General features: G+C 44.6%; 1 protein-coding gene across 1 annotated transcript in view; it reads left to right on the forward strand.

Moving 5' to 3' along the window:
* Window positions 1-363: 363 nt before the first annotated feature.
* LOC124556560 (acetyl-CoA acetyltransferase, cytosolic-like) overlaps window positions 364-25493 on the forward strand; it is a 63710-nt gene continuing 38580 nt past the window's right edge. The window contains exon 1 of the mRNA XM_047130516.1: window positions 364-495. Within this exon, the coding sequence (XP_046986472.1) occupies window positions 453-495 (43 nt within the window). The 5' untranslated portion in view covers window positions 364-452. The remainder of the gene's footprint in view (window positions 496-25493) is intronic.

Raw genomic sequence — 25493 nt, forward strand, 5'->3', positions numbered from 1 at the left:
CGTGTCTACTAGCGGGGCAGAAATGATGCAACAGGCGCAATAATGGTGAAAAACTGGCGGTCCCTAACACGATGTTAGGCGAATTGGTCTTTGACCTGTCAGTTAGATACCGCTTTCCACGTGGCTAGGTCTCGAGGTGGGATGAGGCTGACGCAACGGTCGGTCCTCTGATGAAAAGCTGGCGGGGCGTATCACGTGGCGGCGTTAAGTGAAGTGGCCGGCGAACTGCCACTTACGAGGCAGCAAACATGGGTGGGGCCAGTCGGCGCTAGTGGCTTCACTCGCACGTGACAGGGTCGCCGTCTGCGGGGGGTGGGGACCTGACGTCATCGCGATCTGCTTGTTATCGCCTCGCTGTGCGGCCTTGACTCGCGTAAAGAAGAGCCGGCATCTGCAGCGGAGCTCGCAGTCCGCGCCGCACGCCGCAGCTGTAACAAGCCACACAGCGCACCATGGCGGAGGTCGTCATTGTTTCTGCAGTCAGAACACCAATAGGTAATACGACGCGGCGCTGCTTTTGCGATATTTTGCTAACAATGGCAACGTTTATACGAACACTGTTTTCGTAGGCACATGGATTCTTCCGCCCACGTATTCCTATTTGAAAACGCACGCTATTTTCACAGTATCAGTTCGTCCAAGTAGCACATAAAGACCTGACTACTACCGAACATGTGTAACTTGGGTTATGCCTTAAAACTGCGCTAGGAACGGGAAAAACCGATCGGCTAAAACCGAAACCGGTATTTTAGTTCCGAATAACCGGTATTTGTTTGATCACAGTCAGAACAGTTTTTCTTTTCCTTGTTTTAAAAGTAACTGGGTAAAAAACAAAAATCAAATGGCTCTGAGCACTATGGGACTTCACTGCTGAGGTTGTCAGTCCCCTAGAACTTAGAACTACTTAAACCTAACTAAACTAAGGACATCACACACATCAATGCGCGAAACAGGATTCGAACCTGCGACCGTAGCGGTCTCGCGGTTCCAGACTGTAACGCCCAGAACCGCTCGGCCACTCCGGCCGGCAACCGAGTAAAAAGCCGCTTCTCATTTTTCCAGAGCAGCAGAGGTAAAATTCGGTTCTTGGGTAAAATATTATATAAAAAAGCGAGTAATGTTTATTCTTAAAATTTCCATTGCTTTGAAATATTGATAACGGAAATTGGAAAAAGCTATCAGCACAATGCCTACAGTTAGAAACTAGCAACAAATACGTGGCATTAGGATGAGTACAGTATTGCAGAGACAATAACGTACCTGTTGCCATTTCTACATCTACATCTACATCCATACTCCGCAAGCCACCTGACGGTGTGTGACGGAGGGTACCTTGAGTACCTCTATCGGTTCTCTCTTGTGTTCCAGTCTCGTATTGTTCGTGGAAAGAAAGATTGTCGGTATGCCTCTGTGTGGACTCTAATCTCTCTGATTTTATCCTCATGGTCTCTTCGCGAGATATACGCAGGAGGGAGTAATATACCGCTTGACTCATCGGTGAAGGTATATTCTCGAAACTTCAACAAAAGCCCGAACCGAGCTACTGAGCGTGCCTCCTGCAGAGTCTTCCACTGGAGTTTATCTCCGTAACGCTTTCGCGATTACTAAATGATCCTGTATCGAAGCGCGCTGCTCTCCGTTGGATCCTCTCGATCTCTTCTATCAACCCTGTCATGGTACGGATCCCACACTGGTGAGTAGTATTCAAGCAGTGGGCGAACAAGTGTACTGTAACCTACTTCCTTTGTTTTCGGATTGCATTTCCTTGGGATTCTTCCAATGAATCTCAGTCTGGCATCTGCTTTACCGACGATGAATTTTGTGTGGTCATTCCAAAATGGCTCTGAGCGCTATGGGACTTAACATCTGAGGTCATCAGTCCCCTAGAACTTAGAACTACTTAAACCTAACTAACCTAAGGACATCACACACATCCATCCCCGAGGCAGGGTTCGAACCTGCGACCGTAGCGGTCGCGCGGTTCCAGACTGAAGCGAATAGAACCGCTCGGCCACACCGGGCGGCTGTGGTCATTCCATTTTAAATCACTCCTAATGCCTACTCCCAAATTATTTATGGAATTAGCTGCTTCCAATTGCTGACCTGCTATATTGTAGCTAAATGATAAAGGATCTTTCTTTCTATGTATTCGCAGCACATTACACTTGTCTACATTGAGATTCAATTGCCATTCCCTGCACCATGCGTCGATTCGTTGCAGATCTTCCTGCATTTCAGTACAATTTTCCATTGTTACAACCTCTCGATATAATACAGCATCATCCGCAAAAAGCCTCAGTGAACTTTCGATGTTGTCCACAAGGTCATTTATGAATATTGTGAATAGCAACGGTCCTACAACACTCACCTGCGGCACACCTGAAATCACTCTTACTTCGGAAGACTTCTCTCCTTTGAGAATGACATGCTGCGTTCTGTTATCTAGGAACTCTTCAATCCAATCAGACAATTGGTCTCATAGTCCACATGCTCTTTCTTTGTTCATTAAACGACTGTGGGGAACTGTATCGAAAGCCTTGCGGAAATCAAGAAACACGGCATCTACCTGGGAACCCGTGTCTGTGACCCTCTGAGTCTCGTGGACGAATAGCGAGAGCTGGGTTTCACACGATCGTCTTTTTCGAAACCCATGTTGATTCCTACAGAATAGATTTCTAGTCTCCAGAAAAGTCATTATACTCGAACATAATACGTGTTCCAAAATTCTACAACTGATAGACGTTAGAGGTAGTTCTGCACATCTCTTCGACGTCCCTTCTTGAAAACGGGGATGACCTGTGCCCTTTTCCAATCCTTTGGAATGCTACGCTCTTCTAGAGACCTACGGTACACCGCTGCAAGAAGGGTTGCCTGTTAGATGCTACGCGGGGACGTGCTGTGTGCGAGACTTGCCCTCAGCTGGTCTATAGTGTAGTTTCTCGCTGTGGTCCTCGGACATCAGTTGTACTGCAAAGTGGTGCCATCCCTAGTTTAGAAGTATTTCACCAAGTACGGTAGCAATGAAGTACAATGCTCCATTTCCTTTAAAAGATTAAAAACTGGAGGAGGTAGAACAAACTTACCACACCACGTAAGGAGAAAACATCCACAATGCTCCTTGGAAAATTTGTCTGATATACCTATAATTTTATTGACGTGCTATAAATTCGGGTTAATAACTGAGCCCTTAATTTTGTGGTTTCTTCAGGGTGAAAAATTAATACCATCCAAAACTGACGATGCAGGGAAGTCATCAACTTGTGACCTTCCACCCTCGCTGTCCCCGGGCCCTCCTCCTTCGCCTTCACAATCTATCTTGCAGACAATGAGACCGATTTCTGCCGAACCTCAACCCCATATTGATCGTGATCTCGTATTCCTCCATCAGAATTTTTCAATCTTTGTTCCAAGTCTACGTTTATTATTGGAAGTAATACCAATCAAAAAACAGAAAATCGATTATTTCAAAATGCGATGATTTTTAACGGTTTTAACAGTCAAGTTAAACTGGAGACAAAAAGAACCGGTGTAACCGAAAATCGTTTGTTTCAGAAATAGCCGGCCGCTGTGGTCGAGCGGTTCTAGGCGCTACAGTCTGGAACGGCGAGACCGCTACGGTCGCAGGTTCGAAGCCTGCCTCGGGCATGGATGTGTGTGATGTCCTTAGGTTAGTTAGGTTTAAGTAGTTCTACGTTCTAGGGGACTGATGACCTCAGAAGTTAAGTCCCATAGTGCTCAGAGCCACTTGAGCCACTTCATAAATAACTGCCATCCCTAGAGTGTGCTTGGTTCATACAGCTGCTGCCTACACAGCTAGCTCAATGTTCGACAATGGCGTCTTTGCTGCTACTTCGCTACAGTATTATGGATTTTGAAAGGTTGGCCACCGGGTCTTGAAGCAAATAATTTGATGTTTAACTGAAGGCTTTCTATTTTTGCCGATTTCTGCCAACAGAGTACAGGAGTGGAACTGTTTAAGCTACACTGCTTCAATATATTTGGTAGAATAACACGTGAAATGGGAAACAGATATCACATGTAGAACATTATTTCATCTCACTTTAATTTCCTGTCAGAAAAGCGTTAAACGAGAGCTCTGTATCCTATTTTGTAAAATATTCAGCAGATATTGGTGCCAAATATAACATAAATATTGCTAAAGCAGAGCTAGTTAACGAAATAGCTGCTTTCAAATACCAGTAGAAATAGCAGATGAAGAAGACTGACACAGATTGCCAGTTGGGCATTTTGAACTCTTTTTCCAAGTGTGGGCTACAGATGTTTATCCAAACATCAAAACAGTTTTGGTATATTGGGTATATTTACGATAAAGCTAATTAAAGATGATACAAAAAGCTATTTAAGGTTGAGTATAGGTGTAGCAGACAAGTTCAGCCATCATGACGACAGTATACGACGAAGCTGCTAAATTTGTCAATTATATTACCAGTGAGTGTGCTGCGCTCAAAGTAAGGAAATGTAGAGTAAAATTATAATAAGACAACAATTCTTGTAAAGAAATGCGTTCTCAACACTTAATTAAAACCGTTTTTCTTTTATTTCCTATTAACGATTCATACACTGTTAATAATTTAATTAGAGCAAATAAAATCTGTTATTTATTGGGCATCACGATAATATCAATGTGCAGTACCTGCCACAAACGATAAGTCAGAGGATTTGTTTTACTTTTCATTCTTTTAGAAAGTTTGTACAATTCGTTATTTATTTACTACAATGACGCATATATTTTGTTATGTGCGATGTTTTTTGTATGTGTAGTTCTTTTAAATCATATTTTTCAGTAATGGTTCCTTATTAAACCTACCTTACCTTACAAATTACAGAATTTCCTATATGTGTGCATATAAAACTGCAGAAATATAGTTTTTGCTTCGGGGGAGGGGGGAGGCAGCTTTGGAAGTTCTGCCAGAGGGCAGCTTCGCTTCGGCACAGCTCTGCAGCCCTATTGAAGGAATTATGTCGTTGGCTTCCTCTGATATTTGAACAGACTTACCCAACCGGTTATATGGGGACTACAGTTTAACGTTGACTCCGACCCACTGGATAGCTCGACATATTTCACGTAAAGAAACATTACGAGGTATGGAGGAAGTGATAAGTGACAAATGAAAATCATGGGACTGACCAGTGATTGAACCTGAAATCTTTGTCTGTAGTCTAGCACTTCGCCACTGAGCATTTTGTTGTACGGTTATACAATAATAAGTCCGCCTCCGTAGTTAAGTGGTCAGCGTGTCTGAATGCTATACGAAGGACTCCGGTTCTGAGAAGCTACTTGAGTGAGAAGTACCGGCTTCAAAGTTCGTAAAACAGATAACAGTCTGGAAAGCAATCTGGTGATCCCATTCCCCCTCATATCCCATCCGAATGACGTCACTGGCAGTGGGTGGTTGGTAGGGAGACTGTTGTACATTGGTACACTTCACGGACTTCCGCCTCTTGTCAGCCCAGTAACGGAAGTTTAATATATTTTCATATTCCATTTTTAAATGATGGCTTTTACTCTTTAAGGACTACAGCCTTTCTCTGGAATTACAAAAATTACTCCAGAAAATTAAGATTTTTCTACTCTCGAAAACATGTTCCGAGGTACAACATGCTTATGTATCTAGTGGAAAACAATCTATCGAAATTTAAAAGCGTCGGAATCGAAAAAATCTTGTCAATACTATATTTAATCGTCTAAAAAATAACTAAAATCCCCCTTGTCATTCTCAGCCAGTAGGCGACGGGCACAGGTATGGACGGGCGTGTGGTCAACGCACCGCTCTCCCGGCCGTTGTCAGTTCTCGTGACCGGAGCTGCTTCTTCTCAATTAAGTAGCTCCTCAATTGGCTTCACAAGGGCTGAGTGCGTCTCGGTTGCCAACGGCGCTCGAAAGACCCAGACGGTCACCCATTCAACGGCTAGCCAAGCCCGACAACGGTTAACTTTGGAAACCTGGCGAAACCTGTGTTGACAAACTGCCTATTGGCTTCTGTCTCGGGTTCTTCGGCCGACGTTCATCTAATGATTTTACTGACGTTTCGCCAGCACGAGTGGCTGGCATTGTCAAAGCATCATCCTCCATTGAACTGGAGCCGAGCTCGCGGCCGCAGACTATATTTATGTACCTGGCGCGCCAACGTCTGAGGGCTTCTCTGCGGTCATTTCCGGTGCGGTTCTCCTCTTGCTACCTGCGACGGTCGTTCGCTGCAGTACGGGAAGTCAGAATCCGTTTACATTAAGGCTTTCCTCTTTCTTGTTGAAACTGTTCGCGTGTTTTTGTATTTCTACAGCTTCTCTGAACAAGCGCGTGTGATAGTGCTTCTCTACAGCCGGAACTTCCGTGTCGGCGAATTTTATTACGTGGTCGGTCTCACTCAGTGCGTCCTCTGCCACGGCCAATTTCTCCACCTGCCCCAACCTGCAACGTCGATTATGCTCTTTGATCCTGGTGTTAACTGATCGTCCAGTCATTCCAACATAAACTTTTCCGCATGTGCATGGTATACGGTATATTCAAAATGGTTCAAATGGCTCTGAGCACTATGGGACTTAACATCCGAGGTCATCAGTCCCCTAGAACTTAGAACTACGTAAACCTAACTAACGTATGGACATCACGCACATCCATACCCGAGGCAGGATTCGAACCTGCGACCGTAGCGGTCGCGCGGTTCCAGACTGTAGCGCCTAGAACCTCTCGGCCACTTCGTCCGGCTACTGTATATTCCCGACATTGGAAGTGGGTCCCTTTTCTCCTTCGCCGATCTAAGACACTCTTTGATCTTCCTTGTCGGTTTGAAAATCGTATTTACGCCATGTTTGCGCAGTATACGGCCGATTCTGTCCGTCACTCTGGGAATGTATGGCAGAAAGGCCGTACCCGACATTTCTTTTTCTGTTTCCTTATTTCGCCGAGTGTTTGGCTTCGTTACACTTGTAATATCATTTGTGGAGTACCTATTGCTCCTCAGAATACTTTCCAGGTGTTGCATTTCTCGTCTGAGGCGCTGCGGCTCACATATTCGTCCTGCTCTCATTGCGAGCGTATTAATCATGCCTCTTTTCTGGCTCGGTTGGTGGTTTGATAGTTTGTAACAGGTATCGGTCCGTGTGCGTCGATTTTCGATACACGCTGTGCCCCAGGTTTTCGCCGTCCCTTGTGACCAGCACATCTAGAAATGACAGTTTCTTGTCCTTTTCTAACTCCATGGTAAATGTTATGTTAGCATGGAGGCTGTTCAAGTGTCTTAGGAAGTCACCGAGCTGTTCTTCACCATGGCTCCATACCACGAAAGTATCATCGACGTACCTGTACCACACCTTAGGATTGGAAGTCGCCAAGTCCAGTGCGTGTGCTTCGAATTGTTCCACGAAGAAGTTGGCCACCACTGGCCACCACTGGCGATGCCTTCCATCTGTTCGTAGAAATTGCCATTCCACGTGAAATAGCTCGTGGTGAGACATGCATGGAAGAGCTTTTTGATGTCTTGCGGGAAAATGGAACAATTTTGTAAACCGGTGTTGCCACTGCGGCAAGGCCGTTGGCCGCTGCTGAGTATCCTTCCCCATGTGCGTCTTATAAAGGATGGGTTCGGCCCTGAATTCATTTTTGAGGACCGCATCGAACAACGAAGGTGTAGGAGTTCTTGGGACGAGAGGGTATTAAGCGTACGGAATGGCCTGCGCGTTCCCTCGACTTCAGTCCTATGGAACACGTGTTGGATGCATTGGTGAGAAGTATTGCACCGCGTCCACATGTACGGCCAAAGACAATCAGTCAGTTGTTAACCGCGCTGATGGAGGAATGGAACGCCTTACCACAAGAATTCCATACAAAACCTGTGGCCAACATGGAAGCACCTTGCAGAGCATGCACTGCCGTCCGTGGTGATCACACACGGTAGTAAGAACCATGTCCCGTCTTTTGAAGAGCCTAGGGGATCATCATGAATAGCGGTGACTTCAGCGAAATTATTGTCTTTGAATAAAAGTGTCATTTCTGTTCGTCTCATTGCGTATTTCCTTGAGTTACCTTCTGCACTAAGCTATGTAGGGTCCAAGTTTCATCGAGCTATTTTACTTCCCAGTGGCACATTATGCAAAAGCTATTTTCGGCCTTATGTTTCACACAGCTTTTGACAATGTTGACTGGAATACTCTCTTTCAAATTCTGAGGGTGGCAGGGGTAAAATACAGGGAGCGAAAGGCTATTTACAATTTGTACAGAAACCAGATGGCAGTTATAAGAGTCGAGGGACATGAAAGGGAAGCAGTGGTTGGGAAGGGAGTGAGACAGGGTTGTAGCCTCTCCCCGATGCTGTTCAATCTGTATATTGAGCAAGCAGTAAAGGAAACAAAAGAAAAATTCGAAGTAGGTATTAAAATCCATGGAGAAGAAATAAAAACTTTGAGGTTCGCCGACGACATTGTAATTCTGTCAGAGACAGCAAAGGACTTGGAAGAGCAGTTGAACGGAATGGACAATGTCTTGAAAGGAGGGTATAAGACGAACATCAACAAAAGCAAAACAAGGATAATGGAATGTAGTCGAATTAAGTCGGGTGATGCTGAGGGAATTAGATTAGGAAATGAGACACTTAAAGTAGTAAAGGAGTTTTGCTGTTTGGGGACAAAATAACTGATGACGGTCGAAGTAGAGAGGATATAAAATGTAGACTGGCAATGGCAAGGAAAGCGTTTCTGAAGAAGAGAAATTTGTTAACATCGATTATAGACTTAAGCGTCAGGAAGTCGATTCTGAAAGTATTTGTATGGAGTGTAGCGATGTATGGAAGTGAAACATGGACGATAAATAGTTTCGACAAGAATAGAATAGAAGCTTTCGAAATGCGGTGCTACAGAAGAATGCTGAAGATTAGATGGTTAGATCACATAACTAATGAGGAGGTATTGAATAGAATTGGGGAGAAGAGGAGTTTGTGGCACAACTTGATTAGAAGAAGGGATCGTTTGGTAGGACATGTTCTGAGGTATCAAGGGATCACCAATTCAGTACTGGAGGGCAGCGTGGAGGGTAAAAATCGTAGAGGGAGACCAAGAGATGAATACACTAAGCAGATTCAGAAGGATGTAGGCTGCAGTAAGTACTAGGAGATGAAGAAGCTTTCACAGGATAGAGTAGCATGGAGAGCTGCATCAAACCAGTCTCAGGACTGAAGACCACAACAACAACAACTACAACAACAACATGTTTCACACACCAGTGTACATTAATTTTATGCGTCAGAGAAGTAGCAGTGTGCCCCTTTTTTCTTCTGAAGGCTGCACCATCCAGAAACAACGGGCTAATAGGCATCGGCTTGTTCCAAACGTTACAAAGCGAACTCTTTGAAAATGAATGAAGGAAAGAGTAAGGTTGCAGGTTTTAAACAGACAAAAACATTTTTTTCATAACTTCAATTTACCCCCGAGTCCCAGAAGGAAATCGCAGGTCGGAATTTCCAGAACGCACCACGATGAGATGTTCGGCGAGAGCGGCAAAATACCTACGCACCATTTGTGTTGAACGAGTGTCTTCTGTATCAAGCTTTAGTTTTTGCAATTCACACGTTAATTCACTGACACGATACTTAATTTCCTCGATGTTCTTTGGCTAAACGGTGGAGAGCTCCAGTCCTCCCGATTGTTACTTTACGATCGTTACTTTACGTCAGAGAAGTAAAGTCACTCTTCCAATTTAATGAGTTATGAACTTCCCTTGGAAACTGTTGCTAACGTTTATAAACATTTTAGGAGCTGTTTTGCTACGATAATCTTTATGATACAAGATACTCTAGTAGACAAATACGCGTATCAGGTTCTACAAAGTTAGACACGCACATAATTCTCGCTTGAATTACAGAATAATTCTCCAGTTTTACACAACTATGAGTTTCAATTGCGTCCTTAGTTGAAATTCGAATTCGTATGTTTCCCTTTAGTGGGATTCACTCTGCCCATTCTTCTTTGCTTGATCATGTTGATGTGATTCACCCGGCAGTCAGTCAATGATATACCTTTTAGAGCCGAAATATCGAAACATAAAATCAATAATATTCAGGACGAAATCACGACCGTTACTAGAACGGCTTTCGTTGTTTACCAACGACCCACGAGTACGCCTAGGGCGTGGCAAGTTGCGAAAGACTTTCCAGAGGCCTCCCCGATCACTCTTACCAACAGGTTCCAAGTGCTGTCTATGGCTGACACTGTTCCTGTCCCTCAACCAGATGCTGTTGTTTGGCTTGTTTAAGAGGAAACCTTTCAGCCTGCAAGGTCTGGGCAGTCACAGAGAGTGGGATCATTGGTAGTTGGGCGCTCCAAAGTTAGGCGTGTTTTGGGACCTTTGGGCTGTTAAGGGGTGAAGAAAGCCAGTGCGCACTACATGTGCATACCGGACGGAGTCATTCCAGACGTGGAACGGGTCCTTCCAGATGCCATGAAGAGCACAGGGTGCAGCGAACTGCAGGTGGTAGCTCACGTTGGTACCTATGATATGTGTAGCTTTGGATCGGTAGAGATTCTCTCTGGTTTCAGGGGGCTAACAGAAATGATAAAGGCTACCAGTCTTGCTTTCGAGATGAAAGCAGTGCTCACCATTTGCAGCGTAGTCGAGAGGACCGTTTGCGGACCTCTGGTGCAGCGCCGAGTGGAGGGTCTGAATCAGAGAATCAGTCGGTTCTGACACCGCGTAGACTGCAGATTCCTCGACTTGAGCCATAGAGTGGTGGGGTTTCGGGTCCCGCTAAAGAAGTCAGTAGTCCATGAGACGCAAAAGGCGGCTACTCGAGTAGTGGGGGCTGTGTGGCGTGGATTGGGCAGTTCTTTAGGTTAGAGGGTCTCGAGGGAACACAAAGAGGGAAAACTGGAAATTTGTGGTAAGGTCTTATGGGACCAAACTGCTGAGGTCATCAGTCCTGAGCCTACACGCTACTTAATCTAACTTAAACTAACTCACGCTATGGACAACACACACACCCATGCCCGAGGGAGGACTCGAACCTCCGACGGGGGCAGCCGCACGGGCCGTGAAAAGGCGTCTCAGACCGCGTGGCTACCCCGCACGGTCACAAAAAGGGCTTTAGTCTCAAAGGGTGCAGGTCGAACACAGGAAGAACGTAGATCTAGGAACCATCGGTGTAACAGTTGTATACTGTCGTAGCTGTGTTGGGAAAGTACCAGAGCTCCAAGCACTAATAGAAAGTACTGATGCTCAAAGCGTTATAGACACAGAAAGCTGGCCAAAGCCGGAAATGAGTTCAGCGGAAAGTTTTGCGAAAGACCTAACGGTGTTCAGAAAGGATAGGCTAAATTCAGTTTTCGGTGGCGTCTTTGTTGCTATTAGAAGTTCAAAAACGGTTCAAATGGCTCTGAGCACTATGGGACTTAACATCTGAGGTCATCAGTCCCCTAGAACTTAGAACTACTTAATCCTAACTAACCTAAGGACAGCACACACATCCATGCCCGAGGCAGGATTCGAACCTGCGACGTAGCGGTCGCGCGGTTCCAGACTGAAGCGCCTAGAACTGCTCGGCCACACTGGCCGGCTGCTATTAGAAGTAGTTTATCTTGTAGCAAAATTGAAGTATATAGTTCCTGTGAGTTAGTGTGGGTAGAGGTCATTCTTGGCAACCGGAATATAATAGTAATTGGATCCTTTTACCGACCTCCTAACGGTTCAAAGAAAACTTGAGTCCAATTTCAAACACATACCCTACTCATACAATTGTAGTCGGTGGTGACTTCAATTTACCCTCGATATGTTGGCGAAACTACATATTTATATCCGGAGGTACGCATAAAACATTATCCGAAATTGTGTTAAACGCATTCTCTGAAAATTATTTCGAGCAATTAGTTAATGAGCCCACTTGAAAACGGTTGTGAAAACACACTTGACCTCTTAGCAACAAATTATCCCGAGCTAATAACGAACATCAAAACGGATACGTGGGTTTGGTGAACATAGGGTTGTCGTAGCAAGACTGAGTACCGCAACTACCAAATCCTCTAAAAATAAACGAAAAATATATATATTCAAAAAGGAGGGAAAAATTCGCTTGAGGCCTTTCTGAGAGACAATCTCCACTACTTCCAAACTAACAAAGTAAGTATGGACCAGATGTGGCTTGAATTCAAAGAAATAGTATCGAAAGCAATTGATAGATTTATACCAAATAAATTCACAAACAACGGATCTGATCCCCCATGGTACACAAAACATGTCAACAGACTGTTGCAGAATCAACGAAAAAAGCACGCGAAATTTAAACCAACACAAAATCCTCGAGATTGGCGATCTCTTACAGAAGCTCGAAATTTAGCGCGGACTTCAATGCGAGATACTTATAGTAGTGTCCATAACGAAACCTTGTCTCGAAACCTGGCAGAAAATCCAAGGAGATTCTGGTCGTATGTAAAGTATGCTAGCGGCAAGACACAATCAATACCTTCTCTGGGCGATAGCAATGGAAATGCTATCGATGACAATGCTCACACAGCAGAGTTACTAAACACAGCCTTCCGACATTCCTTAATCAAAGAAGATGAAGTAAATATTCCAAAATTCGAATCGAGATCAGCGGCCAACATGAGTAACTTAGAAATAGGTATCATCGGAATAGCATCTTAAATCACTTAATAAATGCACATCTTCGGGTCCGGACTGTATACTAATTAGGTTTCTTTCAGAGTATGCTGTTGCAATAACTCCATACTTAACAATCATATAAAATCGCTCGCTCGACGAAATATCCATACCCAAAGAATGGAAAGTTGCACGGGTCACACCAATATTGAAGAAAGGCGGTAGGAGTAATTCGCTAAATTGTAGGCCTATGTCATTAACGTCGATATGCAGCGGGATTTTGTAACATATATTGTATTTGAATATCATGAAGCACCTCGCATAGTACGATCTCTTGTTACACAGTCAACAGGGATTAAGAAAACGTCGTTCTTGTGAAACACAACTAGCTCTTTACTCACACGAAGTGTTGAGTGCTATCGACAGGGGATTCCCAGTTGATTCCGTATTTCTAGATTTCCAGAGGGCTTTCGACACCGTCCCTCAGGAGCGGCTTGTAACAATATTGCGTGCGTATGAATATCATCTCAGTTATGCGACTGGATACGTGATTTCCTGTCAGAGAGGTCACAGCCCATAGTTAGTGACGAAAACTCATCGATTAAAACAGAAGTGATTTCTGGCGTTCCCCAAGGTATTGTTATAGGCCCTCTGCTGTTCTTTATCTACATAAACGATTTAGAAGACAATCTAAGTAGCAGTGTTAGCTTGTTTGCAGATGACGCTGTCCTTTACCGCCTAGTGAAGTCATCAGGAAATCGAAACAAACTGCAAAATGAATTAGACAAGATATGTGTATGGTGCGAAAATTGGCAGTGATCCTAAATAATAAAAAGTGCGAGGTCATCCACATGAGTGCTGAAAGGAATCAGTTAAGCATCGGTTACGCAATAAATCAATCAAATTTAAAGGCCGTAAATTCAGCTAAATATCTAGGAATTACAATTACGAACAGCTTAAATTGGAAAGAACACATAGAAAATGTTGGGCAGGAGGTGAACCAAAAGCTGTGTTTTATTGGCAGAACATTTAGAAAATGCACACACTATGTTTGTCCGTCCTCTTTTGGAGTAATGCTGTGCGGTGTGGGATCCTTACCAGAGCGGATTAACGCAGTACATCGAGAAAGTTCAAGGAAGGGCAGCACGTTTTATATTATCGAGAAAAAAGGGAGAAAGTGTCACGCACATGATACGGAACTTTGGGTGAACATCATCAAAACAAAAATCACCAGCTTTCTGATCCGAACGCGAAAATATTTTTTGACGCTGACGTACATAGGAAGAAACGATCATCATAATAAATAAAATAAGGAAATCAGAGATCGCACGTAAAGATATAGATGATCGTTTTTTTTTCTGGCGCTGTTCGAGAGTGGAATAATAGAGAATTACTGTGAAGGTGGTTCGATGAACCCTCTGCCGGGAACTTAAGCTTGATTCGCAGTGTATCCATGTAGCCTACATGTAGATGTAGAAGACATAGTGCAAAATTCGAGACTAGTTTTCAAGCTTTCATGCGTAGCATGGAAAATGAAATGAAGTTAATTAGCATTCTGGTATCAGTTGCATCAAACGCTTAACCTTTGGAATTTCAATTAGAGACAATTGATTTAAAAAATTCTATTCTATTAAAGGACAGCTATTATAACTCAATACTTATGTGTAGATCGATTTTTTCTATTATGAAAATAATAAAATTCAGAAACGTCCCAGATTCACGATCCAACACTAAAAATCATCTCTTCTAGTGAGAGTTCTAGGCGCTGCAGTCCGGAACCGCGCGACTGCTACGGTCGCAGGTTCGAATCCCGCCTCGGGCATGGATGTGTATGGTGTCCTTAGGTTAGTTAGGTTTAAGTAGTTCTAAGTTCTAGGGGACTGATGACCTCAGATGTTAAGTCCCATAGTGCTCAGAGCCATTTGAACCATTTTCTTCTAGTGGGAGCACTGGGTCTGATACTATACAAGGTGACTTACCTAAAACTTGCGATTTTCACAGAATGAATTGGTATTCAGGGGCTCGTATTGTTAGCCAATAAACAGATTGTAATAATACTTAGAAAGTGTATTTTTGGTTCAAACACATACTTTTTTAAATGGAGCAATGCCTGTTGACATTAATAGACAAAAAGTAGAGTAAATTAGGATGTTAGTGGTGTTTTTTGCAGGGTTCTAGTGAGAGTCATTTACGAGGTACCGTATTTTGAAAGGTTCTCCATGAATCCGATCGAACATTCACGGGACATAATCGGGAACTCAGTTCGTGCTCAAAATCATACACGGGCAACACTTCCCCAGTTACGGACGGCTAAAGAGGCAGCATGGGGTTGGGTTGTTTTGGGGGAGGAGACCAGACAGCGAGGTCATCGGTCTCATCGGATTAGGAAAGGGAGTCGGCCGTGCCCTTTCGAAGGAACCATCCCAGCATTTGCCTGGAGAGATTTAGGGAAATCACGGAAAACCTAAATCAGGATTGCCGGACACGGGATAGAACCGTCATCCTCCCGAATGCGAGTCCATTGTGCGAGGCAGCAGTGTGCGTAAGTAAATGAAATTACGAAGTAGTTTTTTCTGTATACGTTTGCAATTTATAAAGAAATTCTACTAAAGTGGTGTGGGCACTCATTATGCTGTGGCCCTAACGTCACATCAGCAATTTTTAATTACTATACGGTGGCATACCTCTTAAGGTAAACCACAAACAATTAAATTTGAAGAGTTGGGAAGAGATCACACGGAGGAAAAACGAATGATATGTACATTAAAGCAAATACAAAATTAATTTGTATTTCCCGTCAAATAAGGAAATTAAAGACTTTCCTGGTTGATCTCAGAGCGCTTGGCCTATGAGAAGGCTAAATTTTGCATTAATTATTCTATGCGATCCAGTGTATGCCTTTGCAGGAGACATAACAAATGTTCGTGGTGCAGCTGAATGCAGGGTCACCTTCGGTGAAAAGCTGAAATTCGTATTGCCTCCACGACATACCCCGCCATGTTTCACTCTTGGGACACAGATTCGGCCATAATTTGGAAGTGTTGTGAAACAAGACTCATCCGACCAAATGCTTTTCTTTTATTGCTCTATAGTGCAGATTTTACGGCTTCGGCACCACGTTTTCCTGTTACGTGCGTTTGCATCACTGATGAGTGGTTTTGGATTCCAGCTCGCCATGCAGTTCCCTGCAGCACCCTACCCGTTGTTTTGGTGCTGACACGGTTGGTTCGCTAGTGTGACATTCAGTTTTGCATTGACTTTTGCAGGTTTTTCTCTTATTTTTCGTGACCATCACTCAACGCTCGCTTTCGTCCGCATTGCGACTTCGTAGATGATGTTTTTCCGCTTGCCCTGCATGCAGTATAAATCTTTGATACGGTGCCTCTTGAAACACCAAACACTTGTGCTTCCTTGGTTACGGAAGCATCCACCTTACGTGCACCGACAACTTGCCCACGTTCGAATTGTCTTTGCTCTTATATAATGCACACACAACTACACAGAACACTGTTCTGACCGGCCGCGCGGGATTAGCCGAGCGGTCTTAGGCGCTGCAGTCATGGACTGTGCAGCTCGTCCCGACGGAGGTCCGAGTCCTCCCTCGGGCATGGGTGTATGTGTTTGTCCTTAGGATAATTTAGGTTAAGTAGTGTGTAAGCTTAGGGACTGATGACCTTAGCAGTTAAATGGTTCAAATGGCTCTGAGCACTATGGGACTCAACTGCTGTGGTCATAAGTCCCCTAGAACTTAGAACTACGTAAACCTAACTAACCTAAGGACAGCACACAACACCCAGCCATCACGAGGCAGAGAAAATCCCTGACCCCGCCGGGAATCGAACCCGGGAACCCGTTAGCAGTTAAGTCCCATAAGATTTCACACCTTTTTTTTTTTTTTTTTTTTTTTTGAACTGTTCTGACCACGATTGATGCTTGCAATGTATTTGAGGACACTGCACAGGTGCCGTTCGTGGCCAAGAACAACAGAGCAACTGCATTTGTGTTCAAGGCATGCATTTCTCGACGTGTATCCTAATTTTTGTTCAACCCCTGTGTGTGACCTATCCCCTGCCGCGCATAAAGACATTTCGAATGATAGAATGACGACTTCGTCAGCGTCATGACATGGAATTCACAGCACTACATCCCATGATCAACCGACATTATCGGAATCGGAAAAATCTTCGCCGTATCGTAAATCTAACGGTTATTGCATTTCAGCATCATCTGAAAACAATACAAGCCCTTGCATCTCGACGTTAACATCAGTATCTGTCGCGTCTATAGTGTTTTAACAATAGTGACTGCCCGCAGCGCAACACCTTATGTTACCGCTGCAACAAACCTGGCCATATGGCCGTTGTCTGCCGCAGCACGCGACAGTTCCGCCGCGTCATCGTGTGCGTGTCAAATTCGTTGCACACTTTAACAGCACGAAAAATGTCCGTCGGTAATCGCAGCCGAAGTTGACGTCACGTACAGCAATCACGCGAATGAAATGCAACAATGAAATGCGGTGTTATCCTCTATAGTTACAGCACGTAGCAAATAAACACAACATTTAAATTGCAGTTGTTTCAAAGAAAATGCGTTTTGCATGCTGCACAACCAAATTTTTATTTTTATTTATGCTCCCAGACACGTTTCGCCTTTTTTACACGGCATCTTCAGGGGGTGTCCTGAAATATTACATGATTTGTCTTTTTTTACACATAGGTTATGGTTTCACATCTAGGTTGTAGATTTAATGCAGATGATAAACAGGTATTCATTGGACAAATATATTATACTAGAACTGACATGTGATTACATTTTCACGCAATTTGGGTGCATGGATCCTGAGAAATCAGTACCGGATCAACCACCGCTGGCCACAATAACGGCCTTGATACGCCCGGGCATTGACTCAAACAGAGCTTGGATGGCGTGTACAGGTACAGCTGCCCATGCAGCTTCAACACGATACCACAGTTCATCAAGAGTAGTGATTGGCGTAATGTAATGAGCCAGTTGCTCGGCCACCATTGACCAGACGTTTTCAATTGGTGAGAGGTCTGGAGAATATGCTGGCCAGGTCAGCAGTCGAACATTTTCTGTATCCACAAAGGCCCGTACAGGACCTGCAACATGCCGTCGTGCATTATCCTGCTCAAATGTAGGGTTTCGCAGGGATCTAATGAAGGATAGAACCACGGGTTGTAACACATCCACTGTTCAAAGTGCCGTCAATGCGAACAAGAGGTGGCATCCCATACCATCACGCCGGGTATGGCGATGACGAATACACGCTTCCAATGTGCGTTCACCACGATGTCGCCAAACACGGATGCGACCATCATGATGCTGTAAACAACCCTGGATACCTCCGAAAAAATGACGTTTTGCCATTCGTGCACCCAGGTTCGTCGTTGAGTACACCATCGCAGGCGCTACTGTCTGTGATGAAGCGTCAAGGGTAACTGCAGCCATGGTCTCCGAGCTGATAGCCCATGCTGCTGCAAATATCGTCGAACTGTTCGTGCAGATGGTTGTTGTCTTGCAAACGTCCCCATCTGTTGACCCAGGAATCGAGACGTGGCTGCACGATCTGTTACAGCCATGCGGATAAGATGCCTGTCATCTCGACTGCTAGTGATACGAGGCCGTTGGGATCCAGCATGGCGTTCCGTATTATCCTCCTGAACCCACCGATTCCATATTCTGCTAACAGTCATTGGATCTCGACCAACGCGAGCAGCAATGTCGCGATAAGATAAACCGCAATCGCGATAGGCTACAATTTGACCTTTATCAAAGCCGGAAACGTGATGGTACGCATTTCTCCTCCTTACACGAGGCATGACAACAACGTTTCACCAGGCAACGCCGGTCAACTGCTATTTGTGTATGAGAAATCGGTTGAAAACTTTACTCATGTCAGCACATTGTAGGTGTCGCCACCGGCGCCAACCTTGTGTGAATGCTCTGAAAAGTTAATCATTTGCATATCACAGCATCTTCTTCCTGTCGGTTAAATTTCGCGTCTGTAGCACGTCATCTTCGTGTAGCAATTTTAATGGCCAGTAGTGTAGTTCTAAGTTCGAGGGGACTGATGACCTCAGAAGTTAAGTCCCATAGTGCTCAGAGCCGTTTGAACCATTTTTATTGTTGCAATGATAATCACTTAGATATGTTACCTGTACAAATATATTCCCAAAATTTCGTACTCTACATAAACTATTTTTCGGTGTTGTGATTTGTTTCCGTCAGTGAAGAATAGTTGTTGCTGGCCTAACAACTCTTCTTGATAATTCCATGCAGCTGAATCATAATAATAACAAAAATTAAATGTAACAAAATGCCACAGGAAAACATTGCAGTTGAAATAACTCTCCATTACCTGACTTAGAAAGTTGTGCATTGCACTCTTACGTTCTGATTCCACGACGGGTTCCTTATGGACACGTTCAGAGAGAATAAGCTACTTAATTTCCTTGTAAGATCATCTTACCTGAAGAAGAAAGTCATCGTGGAGTTAGTATCTTATAAAATAGACTGCCGCATTGAACTTCATCTCGCAAAATCTCAGTGCCCTGCTGTGTAGACTACCAGTCTAACAAGGCAAGCTATATGTGCAGGTGCGCTATTCAATCTATAGTAGCCAATAACAGTACACGTTTAGGGTCAGATTCCTGAACCACTCCACTTTGAGTCTAGCCACACTATTCTTGAACCATGCACCATCGTCGACTGTTTATTCGTTACCACGTCACTGCTCTCATGAAAGATGGAAAGAGGGGAATTTTACGGAGCCGGCCGCTGTGGCCGAGCGCTTCTAGGCGCTCCAGTTCCGAACCGCGCTGCTGCTACGGTCGCAGTTTCGTATCCTGGCTCGGGCATGGATGTGTGTGATGTCCTTAGGTAAGTTAGGTTTAAGTAGTTCTAAGTCAATGGGACTGATGACCTCAGATGTTAAGTCCCATAGTGCTTAGAGCTATTTGAACTTTTTTTTTTTTTAATTCTACCGTTTCAGAGGCTGGGATACAATCTGGAGTTCCTGAGTGGACTGTGCGACAGTCGATAACACAATGCTGAGATGCTGGTGAAACCTGTAGGCGTATAGGAGCTGTATTTTATCGTGTAACAACTGCAGTGCAAGATAACGAACTTGTCAATACATCATAGAAAAATCATTTTTGAATGTGGTGCAGTTGAAACACGTCCACTTCCGCAGCTGAGTATTCAGCATAGATAGGTGCAATATGGAGGACTCGAGATCGATTCCCAGTACTGCCAAGGAGTTTTCCTTCATGGTACAGGGTGCACTTAGCCTCATGATGCCAACTAAGGAGCTACTTGACCAAGTAGTGGCGGCCCACTGTCTGGAAAGTCTGCAACACGGGCAGGAGGGCTGTTTTCTGTCAGTATGCCCCTCCATACTGCATCCACATGTCGCTATGAGGCAGGGGGTCACACGGCGGCCGGTATGAAACCCTTGGGCCTTCATAGTATTACGAGGAACTTGTTTAGTTGAAGCATACTACGTTCCCCATTGCAGTGGGCATGGTTCGGCGTCGGTTTTAGAAGGCCGGACTACAAGGCAAGCCTGCAGTCATCAAGGAGAGATACCATGATGGCTGTCAACTCTACCTATTACCGTTTATGACAGACAATATTGCTTGTGACTGGCAGAACGTCATATTTTCCAGTGAATTAGTATTTCCTCAGTGAATGATGGTACAGTACAAATGCATAAGTCAGAAGGTTTTAATTTCGATCCTAAATATGTCCATGAGTCATCTCTCTGTGCCTTTATGTTTGTGGCAGTTGACTAAGCTCCTATAAGCTTACAATGCTTTGTGCGACAGGTGGTTGGTTGATTTGGGGGAGCGCACCAAACAGTGAGGTCATCGGTCCCTTTGTGCGATAGATTGTCGACTTAATGGTGCCCAGTATAACCATATTATCAGTAATCCCATCAGTGCGCTACAAGTACACTGTCTGATTAGAAGTATCTAGGCACTATGATTGTGAGGCGGAAACGCAGAGGAACAATCATGGCTAAATGAGGACCAGGCAGACCTTATGTAATGGCAGACAGGGACTGTTGAGCGCTGCAGAGGGTGATAGCAAAAGAAAAAGGAAGGAATCATTCGTGAGGTCCGATGAGATACCAGCAGTCCAACTGGATTGGATTGGATTGTTTAGGGGAAGAGACCAAACAACGAGGTCATCGGTCTCATCGGATTAGGGAAGGACGGGGAAGGAAGTCGGCGGGTGCCCTTTCAAAGGAACCATCCCGACATTTGCCTGGAGCGATTTAGGGAAATCACGGAAAACCTAAATCAGGATTGCCGGACGCGGGATTGAACCGTCGTCCTCCCGAATGAGTCCAACTGGCACAATGACTGTGCATAGGAAGTTAAAAAGAATGGGGTACAATGGTCAAGCAGCTACCCATAAGCCACACATTTCTGTAACACTTGAGGTGGTGCAAAGAACATCATTTTCAGTGGATGACTGGAAAAGAGCGATTTGGAGTGATGAATCACGTTATACCCTGTGGCAGTGGGAAGGAAGGGTATGGGTTTGGCAAATGGCTGGAGAACGATACCTGCCATCACGTGTAGTGCAACTATGAAGAATGGAGGAGGTGGTGTTGTTACAGTATACGGGTGTTTTTCGTGGTTAGGCTGTGGTTCTCTTATTGCACTTAAGAAAACGCTCAATGCGCAAGGAGACGAACATATTTTACAGCATTGTGTATTTCATGCAGCAGCAGAACAGTTTGGAGACTATGACTTATTCTATCAGAATGACAATGCACCCTGTCATAAAGCAGCATCTGTGAGACAATGGTCTGTGGACAATAACACTCCTGAAATGGATTAGCCTGTCCAAAGTCCTGAATCAGTGGAGCGCCTTTGCGATGAGTTAGAATGTCGACTTCACTCCATACCCCAGCGTCCAACACAACTCCCGTCTTTGGTTTGGGCTGTTGAGAAAGAATGGTCTTGCAATCCTCAACAGATATTCAGACATCTCATTAAAAATGTCTCCAGCAGAGGACAAGCCATCATAAAGGCAAAGGATAATCATCCGATACTAACGTCCACTAATAAGAGTCTAGATACTTTTGATCAGATAGTGTATATCCCGGGTAATTAATCTGTAGTTTCCAATACATCTGTCAGCGATCGTGCAAAGCAGAACGCGATTTCTCTTCTCAGCCAGTCTCGTTATGCACCAGACCTCAGCCCCATTGAAAATATAAGAACAGAGATAAACAGGACAATAAAAGGAAACTGGTCTGACTTTGTCTCAATAACCGATGATGACGTTTGGATCTTTTTCGGCCTCTCTTGGGAAAGATAGTAAATATTGACAGTTTTATTACCCACCTCATAAAACCCCTTCCTCACAGAATACAGACGGTCCTTGAAGTCAGATGCCTTTGTTTTATGTTTGTAGGTTGGACAGTAGTCTGTGTTGCACACAATGATTGATGGTTCCTCCACAGTTAGTTTCACGATTAATATTTATTGCAGTCTCACCACTGAAATGTAAAGTTCCACATAAGAAAATGATAACAGAAATGATCGTCCTTGGTCAATATGAACATAGAAACACCAGCAGTTTGTCGTGATCTGAATCGTGAGTCAGGTCGTGACGTAGACTGTGACTTAATCAGCACTGCGCAACTACACCATAGCACTGTCTCCAGACAGAGTGCGGATGGTTTCTGAGTGACATAACGCAGCGATGCAGCTCCAACTGATGGGACGCCTTAGGCGACCGGCGCGAGTGGCCTGCAGCAAAGCTACGACTGTAGCTGGCCGCTGAAGCGTCCGCCATGGTTCAAGTATACCGTGGCGGAGGAATATCTACGGGCTCTCGAGGGTCACGTCATTCCCAGACGTAAAATAGTCCATGATAGCAGCGCCGCAGCTGTTGCTTTGTGCTCTGTCTGTGGACGATTGTAGCGGTGGAGCTTGTTAGCGATGTGCCTGAGCACCGAATAGAAACACGAGAAGTACTAGTGAGACGCAGAAGTGTTTCTCTCTCTCTCATATATATATATATATATATATATATATATATATATATATATATATATATATATATATGTGTGTGTGTGTGTGTGTGTGTGTGTGTGTGTGTGTGTGTGTGCGTGTGTACTAACACAAAGAATCGCTACATCAAAAAATAATTAATTTAGAATAATAGAATTTCAGGAATACATGTGTCTAGGCAACATATTTAAGTGATTAACACTGCAAAATCATAAGTTAATGTAAGTGAGAGATAACTCCTTGCAAATGTGAAGTGCTGGTACATTAATAACCGATGTAACTGCCAAAATGTTGAATACAAGCACGCAAACGCGCATGCATTGTGTTGTACAGGTGCTGAATGTAGGCTGGAGTTCAATGCCTGTTGCATTGCGTTCGTCAATACAGGGACAGTTAATATTGTTTGAGGTTGACGCTGGAGTTATTGTCCGATGATGTCCCATATGCGCTCAATTGGAGACAGATCTGATGATCAAGTGGGCCAAGGCAAATGTCGACACTCTGTAGAGAATGTTGGGTTACAACAGCGGTATGTAGGCGAACGTTATCCTGTTGGGAAACACTCTCTGGAATGCCTTTCATGAATGGCAGCGCAACAAGACGAATCACCAGACTCACGTACAAATTTGCAGTTATGGTGCCTGGGATAACCACGACAGTGCTCCAACTTCATATGAAATTGCACCCCATACAATAACTCCAGGTATAGGTCAGTGTGTCTAGCAGGCAGACAGGTTGGTTGCAGGCCCTCAACTGGCATTCTTCTAATCAACATACGGCTATCACTGACACAGAGGCAGATCCAGCTTTCATCAGAAAACACAACAGAGCTCCACCCTGCCCTCCCATCAGCTCTCGCTTGACACCACTGAAGTCGCAAATGGCGGTGGTTGAGGTCAGTGGAATGCACGCTACAGGACGTCTGGCCCCGAGCTGTCCTTGAAGTAACCGATTTGTAATAGTGCGCTGTGCCACTGTGGTGCCAACTGCTGCTCACATTGCTGCTGCAGATGCAGTACAATGCACCAGAGTCATACGCCGAACACCATGGTCTTCCCTCTCGGCAAAGCCACGTGCTCGACTTGAGCCTGGTCATCTTGCGACTGTATATTCTCGTAACCACCACTGCCAGTAATCATGTACAGTGGCTATATCCCTGCCAAGTCTTTTTGCACTATTGTAGAAGGAATATCCAGCTTCTCGTAGCCCTATTACGCAACCCCTTTCAAATTCAGTGGCGTGCTGATGATGGCGTCTTTGACGCCTTCAAGGCATTCGTAACTAACATAAATTCACTATGTCCAGTCTCAAAGATAACTAACGTTCACGCCCGTTACAGCGTGTATTTAAAGCAAACCTGATTTTCATCCTCATAGTTACGCTACTAGCGCCACTCTTATGCAACTACTGCGAAATTTGAAAAGACATCATCTTTCAGATGTGGAAACACATTTACTAACTCCTTCTTGGTGCTGCGATTTTTTTCCGTCAGTAACATCTATCGCTAATGGAGGAGCGGGGGTGTCTGTTCTATCGGACAGGTCCGACGTAAGACACCACATTTTTGGTTGATACAGCAGCAGTAAATATCAAATTTTGAAGGAAATACCAAAGCTGGCTACAATCGGACATCAGAATAATTCGGTTGTGAGAGTTGAAAATTTGTGCCGGACCGGGTCTAGAAGACCTAGAACCCGGAAATGATTTGATAACTTTAGTATGGATGCACAACAGGGTCGAGCCTCTTGCCGGCCGAGCGGTTCAAGGCGCTACAGTCTGGAACCGCGCGACCGTTACGGTCGCAGGTTCGAATTCTGCCGCGGGCATGGATGTGTGTGATGTCCTTAGGTTAGTTAGGTTTAAGTAGTTCTAAGTTCGAGGGGACTGATGACCTCAGAAGTAAGTCCCATAGTGCTCAGAGCCATTTGAACCATTTTGAACCGAGCCTCTTGCAGGAATACAGGACTCGCTGCGAGCAGGTAGGTGAATGGACATAGGGCGCTACTAGCGTGTGGCAAGTTGTGGCACTGTCTGATGGGAAGCATGGCCGGATGGCCAAGACCACGTTCCGTCTTGCGCGTTGGGCTAGCAAGTTGATCTTACTCCCACCCGTACCGCAGTGCTGCATGTGTCGAACTTGTGTGTACTCAGTTTTGTGTGTGTATCGGCCAATGTCAGATCGTTCTTGCCTAGCGCAGTTTATTGTTGGTTTATCTCAGGCATTCTTTGCCCGCCCTATGATGCCCGTCAAGTCTCTCATGAATATTCCTCGTCGGGGTGCCGTTCGTTTCAATTTTGACAAGAATACGCGTCAGGTTCAGAGAGGCTCTTTAGAAATTCACGAATATTTGGTGTACACAATTCGAGTTACATCTGCTTAGTTTTTGTGAAGTTCAAGGATCCCTTCCAAGTTCATCAGCTTCTGTCTCGGGTTGATCTTAAGTAATGTTTACATATCGTGATGGTTCCGTTAGTCCTGTCCTTCTTGTAAATGCGGCGATCGAGTATATTCCTGTTAGAGTTCACTATCTTCCACCTGAAGTGGATGATTCATTTCTGAAGGCGGCGTTGCTTCGTTTTTCGAATCCTTTGGTATAAATGGCGGAAGCGTTGGTCTGCACAACATCGCTTGCCGTGTTACAGTGGTGTCCGAACCATAGAAATGTGCGTGCAAATGAATATTCCTTCACACCTGAATGTTTGTGGTTATCGTATTCATGTTACGTTTGCAGGACAGGAAGGACATTGCTTCCTTTGTAATGAAACTGGTCATCTCAGATCCAGTTGTGGGCGTCGTGTTACCGTTTTGAAGTCGTCATGTGAAGGACGTCGTCCGTTGA

Source organism: Schistocerca americana, chromosome X (genome assembly GCF_021461395.2).
Source record: "Schistocerca americana isolate TAMUIC-IGC-003095 chromosome X, iqSchAmer2.1, whole genome shotgun sequence".
NCBI classification, from domain to species: domain Eukaryota; kingdom Metazoa; phylum Arthropoda; class Insecta; order Orthoptera; family Acrididae; genus Schistocerca; species Schistocerca americana.